The following is a 15768-nucleotide window of genomic DNA, read 5'->3' on the forward strand; positions in this document are numbered from 1 at the left end:
CAGTGTACAACTTCAAATTTGGGAGATATTTTTAGTATTTTATTTCCATTTGCGTTATAAAATCGATTGAAAATACTTTTCCATTTTTATACGTGCGTATTGTAATTTTGAAACCTCAACTGTCCAACTAAGAAAATATGAGATGACAATACGTTTAAATCAATTATAACTCGATGAAATCAAAAACTATAGTAAGTTAAATCAAAACCTTTTTTTTTTATCCTCTTTTCTGTATAACAAGTTAATTATATGTTATTGTCTCAACCAATATTATTAAAACTTACAAAATAATAATAATAATAATAATAATAATAAATAATATAATTTGGTTTTCTTCAAAGGAATGTTTTTAATAAAAAAATAATCAAATTTCATGACACATTAAGTTCTCTAATATAATCAAGCTAAATTTATTTCTAAAATTAAAATATATACCTACATATATTTGTTTTATTTTTATTTAATTTATAATAATAATTTATTTATTTATTCTACAATAACTTTTAAATATAAATTTTAAATATTTAAAGAATAATTTTTTAATTAAATATTTCAAAATAAAGAAGTAGCATTATTTTTTTTTTGAATAAATAACCTTAATGATCTCACTCGTGTAAAAAAAAATTTATGGTTGGATTGAATTAAGTTTATTATTTAATAAAAGTTATTTTAACAATTGAATTAGGTGGTAAAAAAAAAATCTCAACTGAACCTAACTCAACTCATAAATAGTTTTATTCACTAAATTAGGCTCTTAATCGTTGTGACAATTAAGAAGATATTTTAATCGAAAACATATATCTTATTTTATTTTAATAGTATATAAATTTAATTTTCTTTCATATGATAAAGTAAATAATTTTATGCACCAAATGTTTCACAAGCATATTTAATAATTATTTTAATAGATTATAAAATTTAATTATTTTTGTAAATTAGATTAGTGGCCGTCATTATCTTATAAAATTTAAAATAAAATTTGCCCCAACGACATTGGCATATCATATACATTATGATCAAGCGAAAATGTATAAAATTCAAGGGATATTGTTGTAATTTAACTTCTTATTTATTTATTTATTTATTTATTGACAGAATATTGTAATTAAAATGCTTTTAAAACAACTTCTAGAAACTTGGGTAGTTGAAATTGGATAAAACTTATACCAAACAAACCTACCTTTATCGCAAACTGATTTTAATAAATAAATAAATAATAAAAAAATAAATTCAAATATTATTTTCATATGCTTAGAGAATTTTTCTAGGTAAGAAATGTTATATATCATCTATAAAATTATTATAAATAATATCATGTAAGCTTTCTAATTTTTAAACCGTAGTTATCACGTTAAATTTTATTCTTTATTATTGTAAAAAAAATATTTTATTTTTGAAGAATCTAAACGTTCAAGTGTGACGCTAAAGTAAACGAAAGGTATTACATTTGAACGAAAGTGAACCTAAAGAGATGACAAAATAGAGATGACAAAATAATTTTATTTTTTATTTTTATCTATTTAGTTTATATTAAGTTGACAAGTTGAACTTATCTGAGTTGAGATGACTATAGAGATGACAAAATAGTGCCGGAGACGAGGTGCCTGCCTCCTATTTCAATCTCCCTTTAGGTATGAATATATATATTCGTTCGAAATAAAATAAAAAAAAAGTAGAGATCAAAAGTGATATGAACCACGACCAAGGAATTTTCATACCTCTAAGTCCAATTACAAGGACGAGAGTCAAGAAGCTACAACAAACCCTATACACTTATATTCAAGCTATGGTGAGCTCATCAAAGGAAATTTTAGAAGACGTTGGAGACCTCCCTTATATGTTGTGAAAAGTTGAGCTTCGAGAAAGAGATAAATTAAAGGCTCTTCAAGTTGCATTTAATGAACTCAGCTGAATTTATGAAACTAGTCTAAGGATGATTAATAAGCACATTTCATTCATTGCACTATTTAATTATAATTTAACTATTTGTTTGTCTAGTTTTAAGTATAAGAGTGAAGGTTATATTGTAACCCACATAAGTTACCGCATTTCACTATTAACCGGCCATTTTAATATGGAGCTTATGATTATTTCTCATTTACTAGCCCATTTAATGTGAGAATTATGTATCACAGGTTAAGGGTGTTATATAAAGTTGTTTTCTTCACTTAGTGACATCAGATTTTGAAATTAAGAATAAAATTTCTTTGTTGAGAGCTAAGTTTTTCTTTGTAAACGGTTGTGTTTAGAACTTGCATATTAGAGTCGAGTGACATTGATCAATCCTCTTGTGGAGTGATTTGAATCACGAGATTAGAAACTAGTTTTCTTTACTCTTGATTTGGTTCTTCAAGGTAATCAGTTCCATACTTTCCGTTAAGTTAATTTCCATGTGAAAAGAATTAACATATAAAATGATTACTTTTATTAAAAGAAAGGAAAAACAATAATACATCATTGATGAACTTACATGTGATAACTTGAATCATAACCAAATGAAAGGAAATAGAGTGATGATATGAAATCATCTAAATTTGAACAATATTTGCAGAAAGTTCAAACTTATTATTAGTGGGATAAGTCGGAAACAACAAGATTCAGGATGGATAAGCTTCAATAATGGAAGTTATAGCAGGAAGAGCAATAACTCTGTATCGAGGAAACCCAGCTTCTTCCAATATGTTCTTCCACTCCTTCTCTGTCCTCTCTCTTCCATTGGTATGCGCCAACATTAACAGATCAAAATAGAATCGAGTATCATCAAATGCCCCATCTCCATCCGCCTTCAAAATCACTTCTACTAGAATCACTTTCCCTGTTTTCTCCGGTATCGCTTTCTTGCAGTTCTTAAGAATCCTCACGCACTCCTTGTCATCCCAATCGTGCAATATCCACTGTAATCACCCATTTCAACACAAATTACATCAAAAAAATTCAAACTTTAGGAAGCAATCAAATCAATCACCTTCATAAACACGGCATCGGCCTTGGGAATGGCTTCGAACATGTCCCCTCCGATGTGGGTCACTCCTTGATACGGCGGAGCTGTGCTGATTACGTGCGGCAGGTCGAAGTTGATGCCCTTGATGTGGGGGAATGCTTTGACGATTTCTGAGATGACTCCGCCGATTCCACCGCCGACGTCGGTTAGTGACTCAATCGAGCTGAACCCATCTTGGTAAACGGAGAGAATCGCTTTCATGATGACTTTGGAAGTGGAAGCCATGGCGTTGTTGAACAATTGGTTGAATTGGGGGTTTGTGGAAGCGAAGCTCCAAATGTCAAGGCCGTTGGCTTTTTGGAATTGGTCGCCGCCTTCTTTAACGCCTTGGGAGAAACAGAGCCATGGGTCGACCATCCATTTGTGAAGCTCCGCTAGCACCATCGGAGCGAGGGTGAGCTCGGCGTCACGTAGGAGCCATTTGGAGGAGTGGGTCAGTCCATAAAGTGGCTCTCCGCCGTCTGATGAGTGATGAACAGCGAAGATGTTCCGACGGACCAACAGTCTCATGATTCGACTGAGGTAGGAGATCTCCGGGGTGGCTAAGGGATCGGAGGCGACAATGGAGGAAGCAATTTGAGATAGCGATATGGGAGAGCCATGAGAGTTGATGATATCAGCCAAGTGAAGCTCGACGGCGCATTTTAAGGCCATTGAATCAGCAAAACAGAGCATATATTTCCATATCTCTGCTTGGCCTTTAAGCAGCTCCTCTGTTTCCTCTGTTTCCTCTGTTTCTTTGGTTGCCATCTCTCTCTGTCTCTCCGATTCAATCTCTCTGGTTTTATTTTGTTTCAGAGAGATAGTTGAGAATTATAAAATGGGGTTGGTGTAATGGGGGTGACATTCACAAAGGGTGACAATATTTATAATGATTTGTTAGGGTTGCTTTTTCAAAGGTCTTATCTTGCCTTTTTCTGTCCATAACCAAAGGGTATTTATGTCATTTCCCTTTTCATATTTATGCACAAATATATATAATGTATTTTAGTAAAATTAAATATTAAAAAGCAAGATTCGAAAGAATTAAATCACCAAAATAAAAATTTGATTGAATGGTTCAAATGGACAATAAGATGCAATCTATCATAATAATTCTTTGAAAACTTAGGAATGACAAAGATAGTCTCGAGAACTCAATTTTATACATAAAAAAAATCAGATTTTTACGTATTAATTTGTAAGTATTTATAGTCTTCCCTAAAACAAACTCTTCCAATACCCACCATGATTATTGACAAGTTCTTCCCACTCTCAAATGTCCACTCTAAAAGTTACGACTATGATTGACAAGTGTACACAAAGAATTATTTTGACAAGTAACTTCTCACTATTTAAACAGAAGTGATGAAATTAAAATATTAAATAAAGTTTTCAAAAAAGTTATAAATGAAGCGTGCAACTCCACTCCAAATGATAATTTCTCAATTAAGTCAGCTTGTAACTCATGAAATTGAGGTTGATGGCCAAACGTATTCAATTTTGTGGACGAAGAATGAATGTTTGTTAAATTTTGTTGGCTTTTATATCATATGTCTAGTTGGAACATTTAGAACATCGTACCCTAACGCTTGTATTTATGGATTCAAAAAAGAATAATAACAATTCCTACGAAACGTTAGTAGAGAGAGAAGTAAAAGATAAGTTAGAGAGATATAAGAGATTATAAGATGGTAGATCTTCTATTCTGTGAACATCATCCAGAGATAGCTCTCTTTCCAGCTGCGCTCTGGTTTCTTGCAGCACCTCCTGATAGTTACAACAATCAAAAACTTCCAACACTTAGCGAATTCTTGATGGATTCAAGTTTTAGGAGAGAGAGGAGGAGCATACATTGAACTCCATGTACGAAGCATGCATGGCAACCCACTGAGCATCCATCATTTTGAACGCTACACAATATAGTATGTCGAATGCTTCTTCGTTTTCTGTCACGACCAACGAAACGAGATGAAACGAAACGAAGTACAAGTTTAGCAATGAAAATATGTGTACGAATCAATATGAAACAAACCCAGTACCTCCTAATAGTCTCACAAAATTGAGTCCGGGAAGGCACCTTGGTCTTTCTGTAATGAGATGACAAGATTCTATCAGTTATTGGAACAAATTTCGAAATCTCACTACTAGCAGATATTGTCAGCTTTAACCCATTTGTGCTAGAGAACAAGGGAGAGTATGTTTGTAACAGCCCAAGCTCACTACTAGCAAATATTGTCTGCTTTAACCCATTACGTATCACCGAAACCTTATAAGGAATGTTTTGTTCCCCCTCCAACCAATGTGAGATCTCACAATCTACTCCCTTGGAATCCCAGTGTCCTCGCTGGCACACCGTCTAGTGTTTAACTCTGATACCATTTGTAACAGCTAAAGCTCACCGCTAGCAGATATTGTCCGTTTTAGTTTGTTATGTATCACTGTCAGCTTCATAGTTCTAAAACGCATATGTTAGGGAGAGGTTTCCATATCTTTATAAGGAATGTTTCGTTCTCCTCTCCAATCGATGTAGGATTACACAGACTATTTTCTAATATCTATGCCCCATCAAGAAGTTGCGCTCGAGAGCCCATCTCTATTTGGCCTAAGGAAACGTTAGCACATTTCCATTACATTTTGGAAGGCCTATACCCCATAAAAATTGTTTATCGAGGCAATTGTATCGACTTCGATACGTATGCTATTCAGGCATTTGAACTTGCTTCGATCTCATCTAGACAAATCATCAAAGTGAGGCGAAGAACAATGCATATTGGCCCAATGTTAGTTAGGGGTCAAAAATGTTGTATTGCATTCTTTTGGGAGGAGGATAGCATCATCATATCAATTCCCAGTTAAGCCTCTAATTGCTTCATCTAGAAAAGCAGAGCTCCAAACAAATAGGAGCGTTCAGTAGAAAACATCAGACACACACCTGAGTTTAAATCCAACATTTGTATCAACATAAATGAAATGTTTATGCCAGCAACAGCAAACGGATATTCCCAAGTTGCTCGATTACCACCTTCCTTCAATAACAACCTACGAAAAGATGCCTTCATTTTTTGAATTTGTATGTGATTAGTGATAATTCAGGCATTTAGGGAAATGAGACACAGAAAAACAGCAGGATACGACATACCGGAAACGTCCTGGAGAAAAACAGCAAATTTTCGAGCGAAATGAGACCGCAACCCCTAAGAAATCAGCTCACTGTGAGAAAAAAATTAACTTTAAATATGAAAAATAAAGTATTGATACAACATATGAACATACTAATATGAGATGTTGGTGTGGAGTGTACCTAAAGTCAGTGGATGGATTAGGTCCTTGCCAACCCATTTCTTTCCATTGCTCAGATACCATCCCTTTGAGCTCAATATTTGGAAAGGCAGCATCCCACAATGCTTTCAGGGCTTCCTGTCATCAATGAACGATTATTAGCAAGAGTAACAACAACTCATCTCACAGCTGTTGAAAGTTAAAACAAGAAAAATACTTGATGTTCAAGTTGTGTCTCATCAAAAGGTATGGGAATTCGGTCTTGTAGCCTTTGAAACCTTTCCTCCTGTTTGCATAAATCCCATGTTAGAACAAGCGATTAGAAGAATGGTTTTATATAAAACTGCATTTACTTCAGCTTTTAGAAGGTCTCGTCCAATAAAAAGGGGATCACAAGTTTTAAATTAATAAACAGAGGACACACGCCATTTGGTGGGATCTCCATTTTGTGAGATCCACTTACATTTGGGAGGACAACCAAACATTCTTTATAAGGGTGTGGAAACCTCTTTTTAGCAGACACGTTTTAAAAACCTTAAGGGAATACCCGAAAGGGAAAGCCCAAAGAGTTCAATATCTACTAGCGGTGCACATGAGCGGACATTCTCGGGAACACAAAGATCTATTGTTCTTTTTTTTCTCTTTTTAAGAACATTGCATCAACACATGGGGGGTTGGGATTCAAACCTATAACCTCTTAGAGGGAGTAAAGATGCTCTCATCACTCACCTATGCTCATGTTGGCAGGAACACAAGGATCTATTACAAACCAATGGCCTTTCCAAGACAAAAGCTACTCAAGAGGTAAAGCTTCCCTCACACTAACAAACCAACGTTTAGCCCATTCTACGAGGGATGTAGAATAGCACAACACACAAAACTGATAAATAACACAACATCAAGTCAATTACAATACCCATAGACCTTCCAACACTATTTTTACCTGAAGAGGACTCAACGGGTACTGAACAAACTTATCATTCTTTCTGTTGCCTGCGCGATTGAAAAGTCCTCCAATCCATGTTCGTGGTCCAACCATAGCATTAGCTACATTTACCACAAGCTAATTTGTAAACAACAGGGTGACACTGAGACATGGCGAGCATATAAAAGCACGTGTGAATTCCACAAAATCACAATTCTACAACTTCATCTCAAAAACATTAAAAAAAAACATTCAAACACTGCTCTATACTCACTAAAACATTGTGCTAGCTGTAAAATTACAGGGGTGGAACGATGTGACCATTCTAACTCTTCGTCACCCCTTCTCTGTCTCCAATATATTTCATCTTCATCAACCTACAATAATTTTCCACAATTAACTGTCATAAAAACATCAGTGCCTAAGACTGTCAAAAAACAAGAACACAATCATCGGATCTTCAAACAGTAGTTCCTCCGACATGTCCAGCAAATTGGGAATGATCAATACATTGAATTTTAGTTTCAATCTACGAACAAATGATAAAGGGAGGTGAACACAGAGAAATTGATGGGTGGATTACTTCATAGAGGGAAGAGCAAGATGGAAAGCATTGTCTTCTCCTCCTGAATCTCATTAAGAAACCAATTTTCCTCCCAAAATGAAGAACAAAGCAAAACCCATGTATAAATATAAACGTAGGAGGAGAAGCTAAGAAGAGTGAGACATTTGAAAGAGAAGAACATGAAAAGATTACAAGCGCAATTCAAGGGATCCTTTAGGCATAAGTTTATAATGTAAAAAAGCAGAGGAAAATCATGAGCATTGAAAAAATGGGAAAAGGTAGAACTAGATGTCTCTTCAATGAGTAGCATTATTAGAATTAGAAAGCAAGACAAACAAACGAAAACCCGACAAAAGGCAGCAAGAAAGACAGCAATGGGGGGGAAAAAGAACAGTACTCGCTATGGCATCTGAGGGAACAAATGGGCGGTGCAGAGAGGCGGCGGCGGCGGTGGTGGTAACCTAGACCGTCCTGGTATGTGGGTTCGGGCGGTGGGCACCACGGGAAGAAGGGGTTTGAAGGGGAAACAATAGGAACCAGAGAAGAAGAGGAAGAAGATTGGATTTGGGGGAAGAAAATGAGTGACATTTCTTCGCTTTGATCTGTGTTTGTCTGCCTCAGGCATTGAAACCAATCAAGCTCCTATCAAATTGCCTATTCCGTAGCACTCGGGGTTGTTCTTCTTCTTCGTGTCTCTCGCCGCCCCCTCCTTTGGAAGATTATGTGTATGAATTATTATTGGTAATTCATTCTCTTATTTGTTACGTTGCATACATAAAAAATTGGGTCATTGCTTAAACTACAACAATGTTCATATTGGCTTATTAATTATGAATCTCAATATTTTGTGATGAGATCATTCTTATATTTTAGGATAAGTTTCAAGTTCATTCCTTTACTTTCTTTTTAGTTTTTACTCTTAATAAACAACCTTACCCTAAAAATTATGTTATGTATGCCAAGATTTAGATAAGAATTTGGAATACATTTGATGACCTTATCATTTTTTCGTGATATTGTGAGATCCCACATCGGTTGGAGAGAGGAGCGAATCATTCCTTATAAAAGTGTAGAAATCCTCCCGAGTAGACACCTTTTAAAACTATGAGGTTGACAGCGATACATAATAGGCTAAGGTGTATAATACCTGTGTAAAAGTGGGTTTGAGTTGTTACAAATGGTACCAGAGCTAGACATCGAGCGGTGTGCTAGCGAGGATGTTGGCCCCCCAAAAGGGGTGAATTGTGAGATCCTACCTCGATTGGAGCCAGCGAGGACTCTGAGCCTCCAAGGAGGTGGATTGATTGGAGAAGAGAACGAATCATTCCTTATAAGGGTGTAAAAACCTCTCCCTAGTAGATGCATCCTCGAGGACGCTAAGCCCTCAAGGGGAAGGAGAACGAATCATTCCTTATAAGGGTCTCCCTAGTAGACGCGTCCCCCTAGGACGCTAAGCCCTCAAGGGGTGGATTAGTTGGAGAGGAAAACAAATAATTTCTTATAAACCACTCCTTAGTAGACGCGTGACAATATCGGTTAATGGTGGGTTTGACTGTGTACAAACCAACATGGGTCATGGAAAAGGAAGATGAACGACCATTCCTTTATTCGGGTGTCACAAATTCAACATTATCAAAGTGGATAGTAATTGATGTACCACATATGTTTAAAGTTGTAGGTGATAACACTTATATGTAAAGATAAATTGATGTTACATATGTAACCAAGAACACATGCATATGCATTTCTAGTACTAAAAAAACCCTTACAAGATGGCTGATAATAACAAGAACGCCTTGATTCTAAAAACGAAAACCCAAGACCGATCCTAAAATAAAGCTATATGAGAGAAAAGGCATTATTAATATATGATACACACAGCCCAAAGATAGCTAGAAATCTGATCCAATCAAGGAACAGGGAAGGACTTGTGGCTGCACATGCACTTGTAAGCCAAGGGACAAGTCTCCGAGTCTTCAACCGAAGAACAAAAGTATCTAACCATCACAAGCCTGCATGGCGCGCACGACCCACAAGCGTGAGAACAATCTGGTAACCTCGACCCTGCAACTTCCACCGTCTCGCCCCTCGCTCGCTTTGGACTATTATCTGCATAGCCAAAAAATTGACACTTTTTTCAATAATGGGCACCAAATAAATCTACTTTTATCATCTGGGTTTGTTTAAAAATGTGATCTTTGTATTGGGTTTGAGCTAGATTCTTACGAGACGGGAGGTGTCTGGCGGGCATGGCTGTGGGAACTTGAAGGATGACAATGAGAAGAACAGCGACGACCAGAATTGAAGCCTTTGTGGGTGTCATTGCTTCTTTCAATTTTGGTTAGAAAATTGGTGAAATTGAGAGGATGAAGCAAAAGGGCATATAAAGGGCAGCTCATATTGAAGCGAATCACAGGAAAGATGGTGGGAACTGGGTTTTGTTCATTAGAGACTCACATGAAGAAGAAGAAGAAGAAGGGTTTAGGGTTTGATTGCGAAACTCGAATTTCATGTGGTTGGATGAGACTGTGTTGATGTTGATGAAAGAGTGCATAAAAACTGCTCCATTTACGTGAAATTGGGTGCAAGTTCTTGGGTTTGGGTGTGTGTGGGCATTAATGGAGTGGGGTTCTAAATTTTGTCACATCGTTCAAGGTTGTGTTGTAAATGGTAATAAATTGAGCTGTGGTTGTAAGAATGATTGTCGTGACTGTTTCAACAAGGGGAATATTGACATAAATTTTCATTATGATTCCGATTATAAAATAAGGGTGTCACGGTCATACTTGTCTAAGACGTGTTATCTATACATGACATGTCAAATCTCTCTTACTTTCGTGTTGTATTACCTTATTATTTCATTTAGTATGACTCTTCTGCAAAATCATGTCTGCTCATATTAAATCTGAATCATCTCAAAATATATTAGAGGAGCCAAGTAGTCATCAAAACTCCTCCAACCAAGCATGGTAATCCCTCTAGCCTACATGTTTTCACATGTAATTGACTTTCACAATTTCAACTTGTTTTCAACTATTTTTCTTGCTATCGTTTTCTAAAACATTTTCTCTCAAAACATTGCTCGAGCTTCGACCATACGTCTGAATTGTCTATACGATTTCTACATGACTAACTTATTTCCTAGGATAGAACAAGTGACACAATCTCAAAAATAGTGTAATTGTGATATGGGATAGGGAGGGGACAAAAATATAATCCTTATTTTTAACACCGTTTAGTTAAGAGAAAAATCTCTACTCGAGCTAGAAGAGCGGAAATTTATGTGTATTAAGAAGATTTCCTTCTAGGTTATGGGTGGCTAGGCATATAGGCATGACTGTTTGTCAACGTTAGGCCACCACACCGATTATCCATCTGTATTGGCTGTCGCTCTTTCATGTGGAAGATAACGACCTCTCAGCTATTCCTTACTTAAAAACACTTGCTTTTTGTTGCATTAGGAGACGACTATGGGCGACACACCTAATCTACCTCGCTTCATTTCTGTCTACAAAGACATAACAAGTCAACTAAGAGTCCTATTTTTTATTAACCCAAACTCTCTCTCTCCTATTTAATCTTCTTTTTCTCTCACGGGGTAGAGTTGGTAGAGATCCCACGTCGATTGGAGAAAGGAACGAGTGTCAGAAGGACACTGGGCTTCGAAGGGGGGTGGATTGTAATGTCCCACATTGGTTGGGGAGGAGAACAAAACACCCTTACAAAGGGTGTGAAAACCTTTTCCTACCAAACCCGTTTTAAAGCTGAGGAAAAACTCGAAAAAGAAAGTCCAAAGAGGACAATATATACTAGCTGTGTGCTTGGACCGTTACCCATACCAAAAAGGTTCATATAATTTATGGAGGGGTGGGATTCATTATGACCCTCATGTTTTCTCCCTCCTTTTTGCACCCTTTTCATATGAAAAAGGTCACCTTTTTTAATACTCCAACTTCATCATTTACTTCAATCACAAGCATCTTAAGCAGAGGATGCTCTTCTGTTCATCAGCTTTTTGTTTAATATAATGTAGGAAACCATGTTCTTCTTCCTGGTTATGTGTGTTATCTTTGTTCTTTGTCTTCACTTTTTGTCATTTTTTTAGTGCTTATATTGTTGAAGGATGGAGTGATAAAAACTCGATTAACTTGATTTTAAAAGTTGTTAGACCGAATTAAGCACTTAAAAAAGAGTGAGATTTCACATCAGTTAGAGAGGGAACGAAAATTTTCTTATAAGGGTGTGTAAACTTTTACTTAGTAGACGCGTTTTAAAATTGTGAGATTGACATCGGGGGCCAAAAAGGACAATATCTACTAGCAGTGGGCTTGGGCTGATATAAATAGTATTAGAGCCAGACACGAGACACTGTGACAGCAAAGACGTTGAGTCTCGATGAGGTGGATTGTGAGATTCCACATCGGTTGGAGAGGGGCATGAAAATTTCTTTTAAGGGTGTGGAAACCTCTCCCTAGTAGATGCATTTTAAAACCGTGAGGCTGACGGTGATACGTAACGGGCCAAAGCAGATAATGTCTACCAGCGGTGGGCTTGAGTTTTTAAAAATGGTATCAGAGCTAGACACCAGACGATATACCAGTGAAGACACTAGGCTCCATAGAGAATGAACAGTAAAATTACACATTACACATTTGCCTGGGAGGGGAACGAAACTTGAGTACAAAAAGTTAAAAGATAAGCAATTAATACTAGGTTAACAAGTTTTTAAGGTGGTTGTGAGTAAAAAAGAGGAAAAAACTTGGGACAGAGGAGCTGCTAAGCTTATGATTTGACATGTGTTAAAAAGGGGTTCCAACCAGAACAAAAACTGTCGTTTTTTCCTTCATTCTCTCCCACTACCTTTTCTCCCTTTCTACAAATTCCTACCCACTCTCCATAAATACAACTCCCCCTCTTCTATCAGCCCAACTGTCACCACCAGTCCTTTCATTCTTCCTTATCCTCCTCGAACTAAACCATATAATCACTATAAATCTCAACTTCATTCCTTAATTCCCTCATAATTTGTTCAACGATTCTCATAACTTTCACACCAACATGTTTGGCATCTTCTTCGGATGGCGAAAAGCTTCCAAATGGTAATGAAAATGTTGCAGACTTTCAAGCTTGTTCTTGTTACATGGGTTTGTCGTTTTGATTTGCCTGTCTTGGCTGCAGTAAGAAGCTGATCAAACAAGTTCAATGCCGCCTCAAGCTGCTGAAGAACAAAAAGGGTATAATCACGAAGCAAATGAAGGAAGATGTCGTGCAACTCATTAGAAATGGGTATGATCAAACCGCCTTCAGCAGGGTACGTCAAAAACCAACCAAATTGTTTCAAAAGCTTCCAACTTTGATCAAATTGTTTGATTCCAAAGAACACCCATGAATTAAAATCCTCTGTTTCAGGTGGAGCAGATAGTAAAAGATGAAAACAGAGTGGCGGCGTATGAAATTTTGGACAATTTCTGTGAATTCATACTCCTAAATCTATCTTATATACGCAAACACAGGTACAGTTTTTACAGTTTGATTCTCGAATGAATTCATTAGCTTTTTGAACTGTTTCTTATTACCAAGATTTGGTTTCGTGTTTAGAGACTGTCCCAATGATGTTAATGAAGCAGTTTCAAGCCTCATGTTTGCCGCAGCGAGATGTGGGGATCTTCCTGAGCTGCAGCATATAAGGAAGCTGTTTGGAGAGCGTTATGGGCGTAGGTTTGAAAGTTCGGCCGTTCAGCTTGGTCCAGGAAACCTTGTAAATTGCCAGGTGCAGTAAACTTCATATTATGCTCTGTTTTGGTCCAGATTAGTTTGAGGATTAGCTAATTAGCCAACTAATTTTGTTTACAGATAAAAGAGAAGCTCTTAATAAATTCGGTGTCGGATGATGATAAGCAGAGAATGATGAATGAAATTGCTAGAGATTGCCTCCAACCTCAGCTTTTAGCTCTTCAATACCGTTCAGATTGGCACCAAAATCAGGTCGGTTTCACTCATAGACAAGTATTAAGTCTCGTTTAACGCTAGTTTTCGAGAAAACATTTGAAATTCTTGGTCAATGTAATAGCCCAAGTCCACTGCTAGTAAATATGGTTCGTTTTAGCCTTTTATTGTTCAGAATGATGCTCTGATACCATGTTAAGAATAATGAAACATAAGTGGGATCGAAAGTCCAAGAAACATAAGTGGGCCTCACGGTTTCTTTATTTTTAACAAGTTCGTATCGTCGTCAGCCTCACGATTTTAAAACATATCTGGCTAACGGCGTTACGTAACGAGTCAAAATGGACAATATTTACTAGCGGTAGACTTAAACGGTTACAAATGATATCAGAACCAGACATCTGGCAGCATGCCAACAAGAACGCTAGGCTCCTAAAAAGGGTGGACTGTGAGATCCCACGTTGGTTGAAGAGGGGAACTAAGCATGTCTGATAAGAGTGTGGAAACCTCTTCCTAGCTGCATTCTTAACTTAATAAGAACGTAAAAACCTCTTCCTAGCAAATACGTTTTAAATTCTTAAGGGAAAGCGTTTTAAATTCTTAAGGGAAAGCTCGAAAGAAAAGACATTATGTGCTTGGGCTTCGGGCTCATTTCAAAATTTGATAGATTTATCCAAACATTTTCTTGTTTATTGGTCATTTTGGAACAACTCAGGTAGTGGCAAGGATTGCAAAAGCTGATGAAAAACCAGACCAACACATAAACCAAGCTAATTCAGGAACAAGCAGTTCTTGTGACAGTTTGCCTCAGTTCCCAGAGGAAAGGATTGTTTATCTTGACGATGTGGTTGAGCTTTGTTCTTCAACCAACATAGAGGGAGATCAGAGACTCTTCAAATTCAAGACAGCCGCCACTCTCCCAAAGACAGAGATTACCCAACACAACTCCAACCAAACTGACACTGACCGAACTGAATCTCGTACTGACATAGAGAACCCCAGCTCAAAAATCTCTATCAAAGGATCAATGGGGACTGAGGGAAAGCACCAAATCAAAGGCAAAAACTTCACAACCGTTCAAAATGGATCAGAAGGAGCAACAGATAAGGAAATGGAATGGGCAAGTTTCTACAAGAAACCAGGAAGGAGGAGGACAAAGAGAAGTGAGCTGCCATCAAGCTCTGATCTGAGTTCTACAACATATGATGTCTTCACTTATAATGGCAACAAGAAAGTTGCAGCAAATGATACAAAATCAAACGCCATGGAGAATTGTGAAGAGATGAAGCTTCCAAGTTCATTGAGGAACAAAAGGGAGGCTCTTTATTTAAGGGCAGAGACAATGCCACCAGAACGACCAAAAGAGAGCCAGAGAGTGAATTTTTGTCGTACAAATTCATGCCCGGATAAGAAACCTACCCATGTTCATCCAAAGTTGCCAGATTATGATGATATTGCAGCAAAGTTCATGGCTTTGAGAAGACAACACCTCCAAAATAATACCCTCAAATCTTAGTTTTGGATTCAGCTAGCAAAAGGGTGTTGATTTCCCTGCAAATCATGTAAAAAACATGAGGATAATTGAACTGTACATTCGTGTAGTTGAAGGAATTGATTCATTAAAGCGTATGCCAAGATGGGTCTGGCTTGTTTTAGGCAAGTGTAAGGCTTGTTTTGGGTTTTGGGCCTTGGTGCTCTGCCCATCGCACATGAAGAATTAGATGCTCATATCTCTCGCCTATTGTTCAACATCAGTCGGTTCGGACATACACTTAGTTTCACCTTAGTTATGGATTGTTCACGTTGAATCCTCGAGTACATAAAGGCTTGCTTTTGAGATGATTTTAGTGGGTTTGCATAACCGAGCCACTACCTATGAGTTATTAACTCATTCTTCAAAAATCACTCCAACAGAGTCTTGTCTCCTTTCGTTGCTTGAAAACTTACAATTTCATGCTTTATTTTACTCTCTAATGGAGATACTTTTCATATTTTCCTCGCAATACCACTTCATTATCGATCACCTAAACATAGATCTCAAGTAAAAAAAAAAAAAAAAAAAAAAAAAAC

At 37.0% G+C, this 15768-nt stretch overlaps 3 protein-coding genes across 5 annotated transcripts; 1 reads left to right on the forward strand and 2 right to left on the reverse strand.

Annotated features, from left to right (window-relative positions):
- Positions 1-2457: 2457 nt before the first annotated feature.
- On the reverse strand, positions 2458-3842 carry LOC111450978 (xanthohumol 4'-O-methyltransferase-like). The gene is made up of 2 exons (XM_023091183.1): positions 2966-3842; positions 2458-2894 (listed from the first exon to the last, which is right to left on the reverse strand). The coding sequence occupies exons 1-2, from the start codon at positions 3749-3751 to the stop codon at positions 2598-2600; spliced, it is 1083 nt and encodes a 360-aa protein (XP_022946951.1). The 5' UTR covers positions 3752-3842; the 3' UTR covers positions 2458-2597.
- A 683-nt stretch (positions 3843-4525) lies between these two features.
- On the reverse strand, positions 4526-8431 carry LOC111451525 (ELMO domain-containing protein A). 3 transcript variants are annotated; one of them, XM_023091996.1, is made up of 10 exons: positions 8150-8431; positions 7462-7564; positions 7206-7309; positions 6480-6548; positions 6285-6400; positions 6123-6177; positions 5916-6036; positions 5023-5070; positions 4835-4929; positions 4526-4750 (listed from the first exon to the last, which is right to left on the reverse strand). In XM_023091996.1, the coding sequence occupies exons 3-10, from the start codon at positions 7299-7301 to the stop codon at positions 4610-4612; spliced, it is 741 nt and encodes a 246-aa protein (XP_022947764.1). In that variant the 5' UTR covers positions 7302-7309; positions 7462-7564; positions 8150-8431; the 3' UTR covers positions 4526-4609. The 3 variants fall into 3 exon arrangements, with proteins under 3 accessions (XP_022947764.1, XP_022947762.1, XP_022947763.1); XM_023091994.1 differs by lacking the exon at positions 8150-8431 and adding an exon at positions 7771-7965; XM_023091995.1 differs by lacking the exon at positions 8150-8431 and having other exon boundaries at positions 7206-7350; positions 7462-7966.
- Positions 8432-12683: 4252 nt separating this feature from the next.
- LOC111451538 lies at positions 12684-15647 on the forward strand. Its single transcript, XM_023092011.1, has 6 exons — positions 12684-12851; positions 12931-13063; positions 13162-13265; positions 13351-13522; positions 13606-13737; positions 14414-15647. Exons 1-6 carry the CDS (start codon positions 12811-12813, stop codon positions 15212-15214), a joined length of 1383 nt encoding a protein of 460 aa, XP_022947779.1. The 5' UTR covers positions 12684-12810; the 3' UTR covers positions 15215-15647.
- The last annotated feature ends 121 nt before the right edge of the window (positions 15648-15768 follow it).

Source organism: Cucurbita moschata, unplaced genomic scaffold (genome assembly GCF_002738365.1).
Source record: "Cucurbita moschata cultivar Rifu unplaced genomic scaffold, Cmos_1.0 Cmo_Scf00013, whole genome shotgun sequence".
Taxonomy (NCBI): Eukaryota; Viridiplantae; Streptophyta; class Magnoliopsida; order Cucurbitales; family Cucurbitaceae; genus Cucurbita; species Cucurbita moschata.

Coding starts and splice junctions, on each gene's coding strand:
- LOC111450978 (XM_023091183.1), bottom strand. CDS start 3,751: ATGGCAACCAAAGAAACAGAGGAAACAGAGGAAACAGAGGAGCTGCTT. Junction 2,895..2,965: donor CCGATGCCGTGTTTATGAAG/GTGATTGATTTG, acceptor GGGTGATTACAG/TGGATATTGCACGATTGGGA.
- LOC111451538 (XM_023092011.1), top strand. CDS start 12,811: ATGTTTGGCATCTTCTTCGGATGGCGAAAAGCTTCCAAATG. Junction 13,523..13,605: donor GAAACCTTGTAAATTGCCAG/GTGCAGTAAACT, acceptor TTTTGTTTACAG/ATAAAAGAGAAGCTCTTAAT. Junction 13,738..14,413: donor CAGATTGGCACCAAAATCAG/GTCGGTTTCACT, acceptor GGAACAACTCAG/GTAGTGGCAAGGATTGCAAA.
- LOC111451525 (XM_023091994.1), bottom strand. CDS start 7,824: ATGAGATTCAGGAGGAGAAGACAATGCTTTCCATCTTGCTCTTCCCTC. Junction 5,071..5,915: donor AATGTTGGATTTAAACTCAG/GTGTGTGTCTGA, acceptor ATCTCATTACAG/AAAGACCAAGGTGCCTTCCC. Junction 4,930..5,022: donor TTTTGTGAGACTATTAGGAG/GTACTGGGTTTG, acceptor TGGTCGTGACAG/AAAACGAAGAAGCATTCGAC.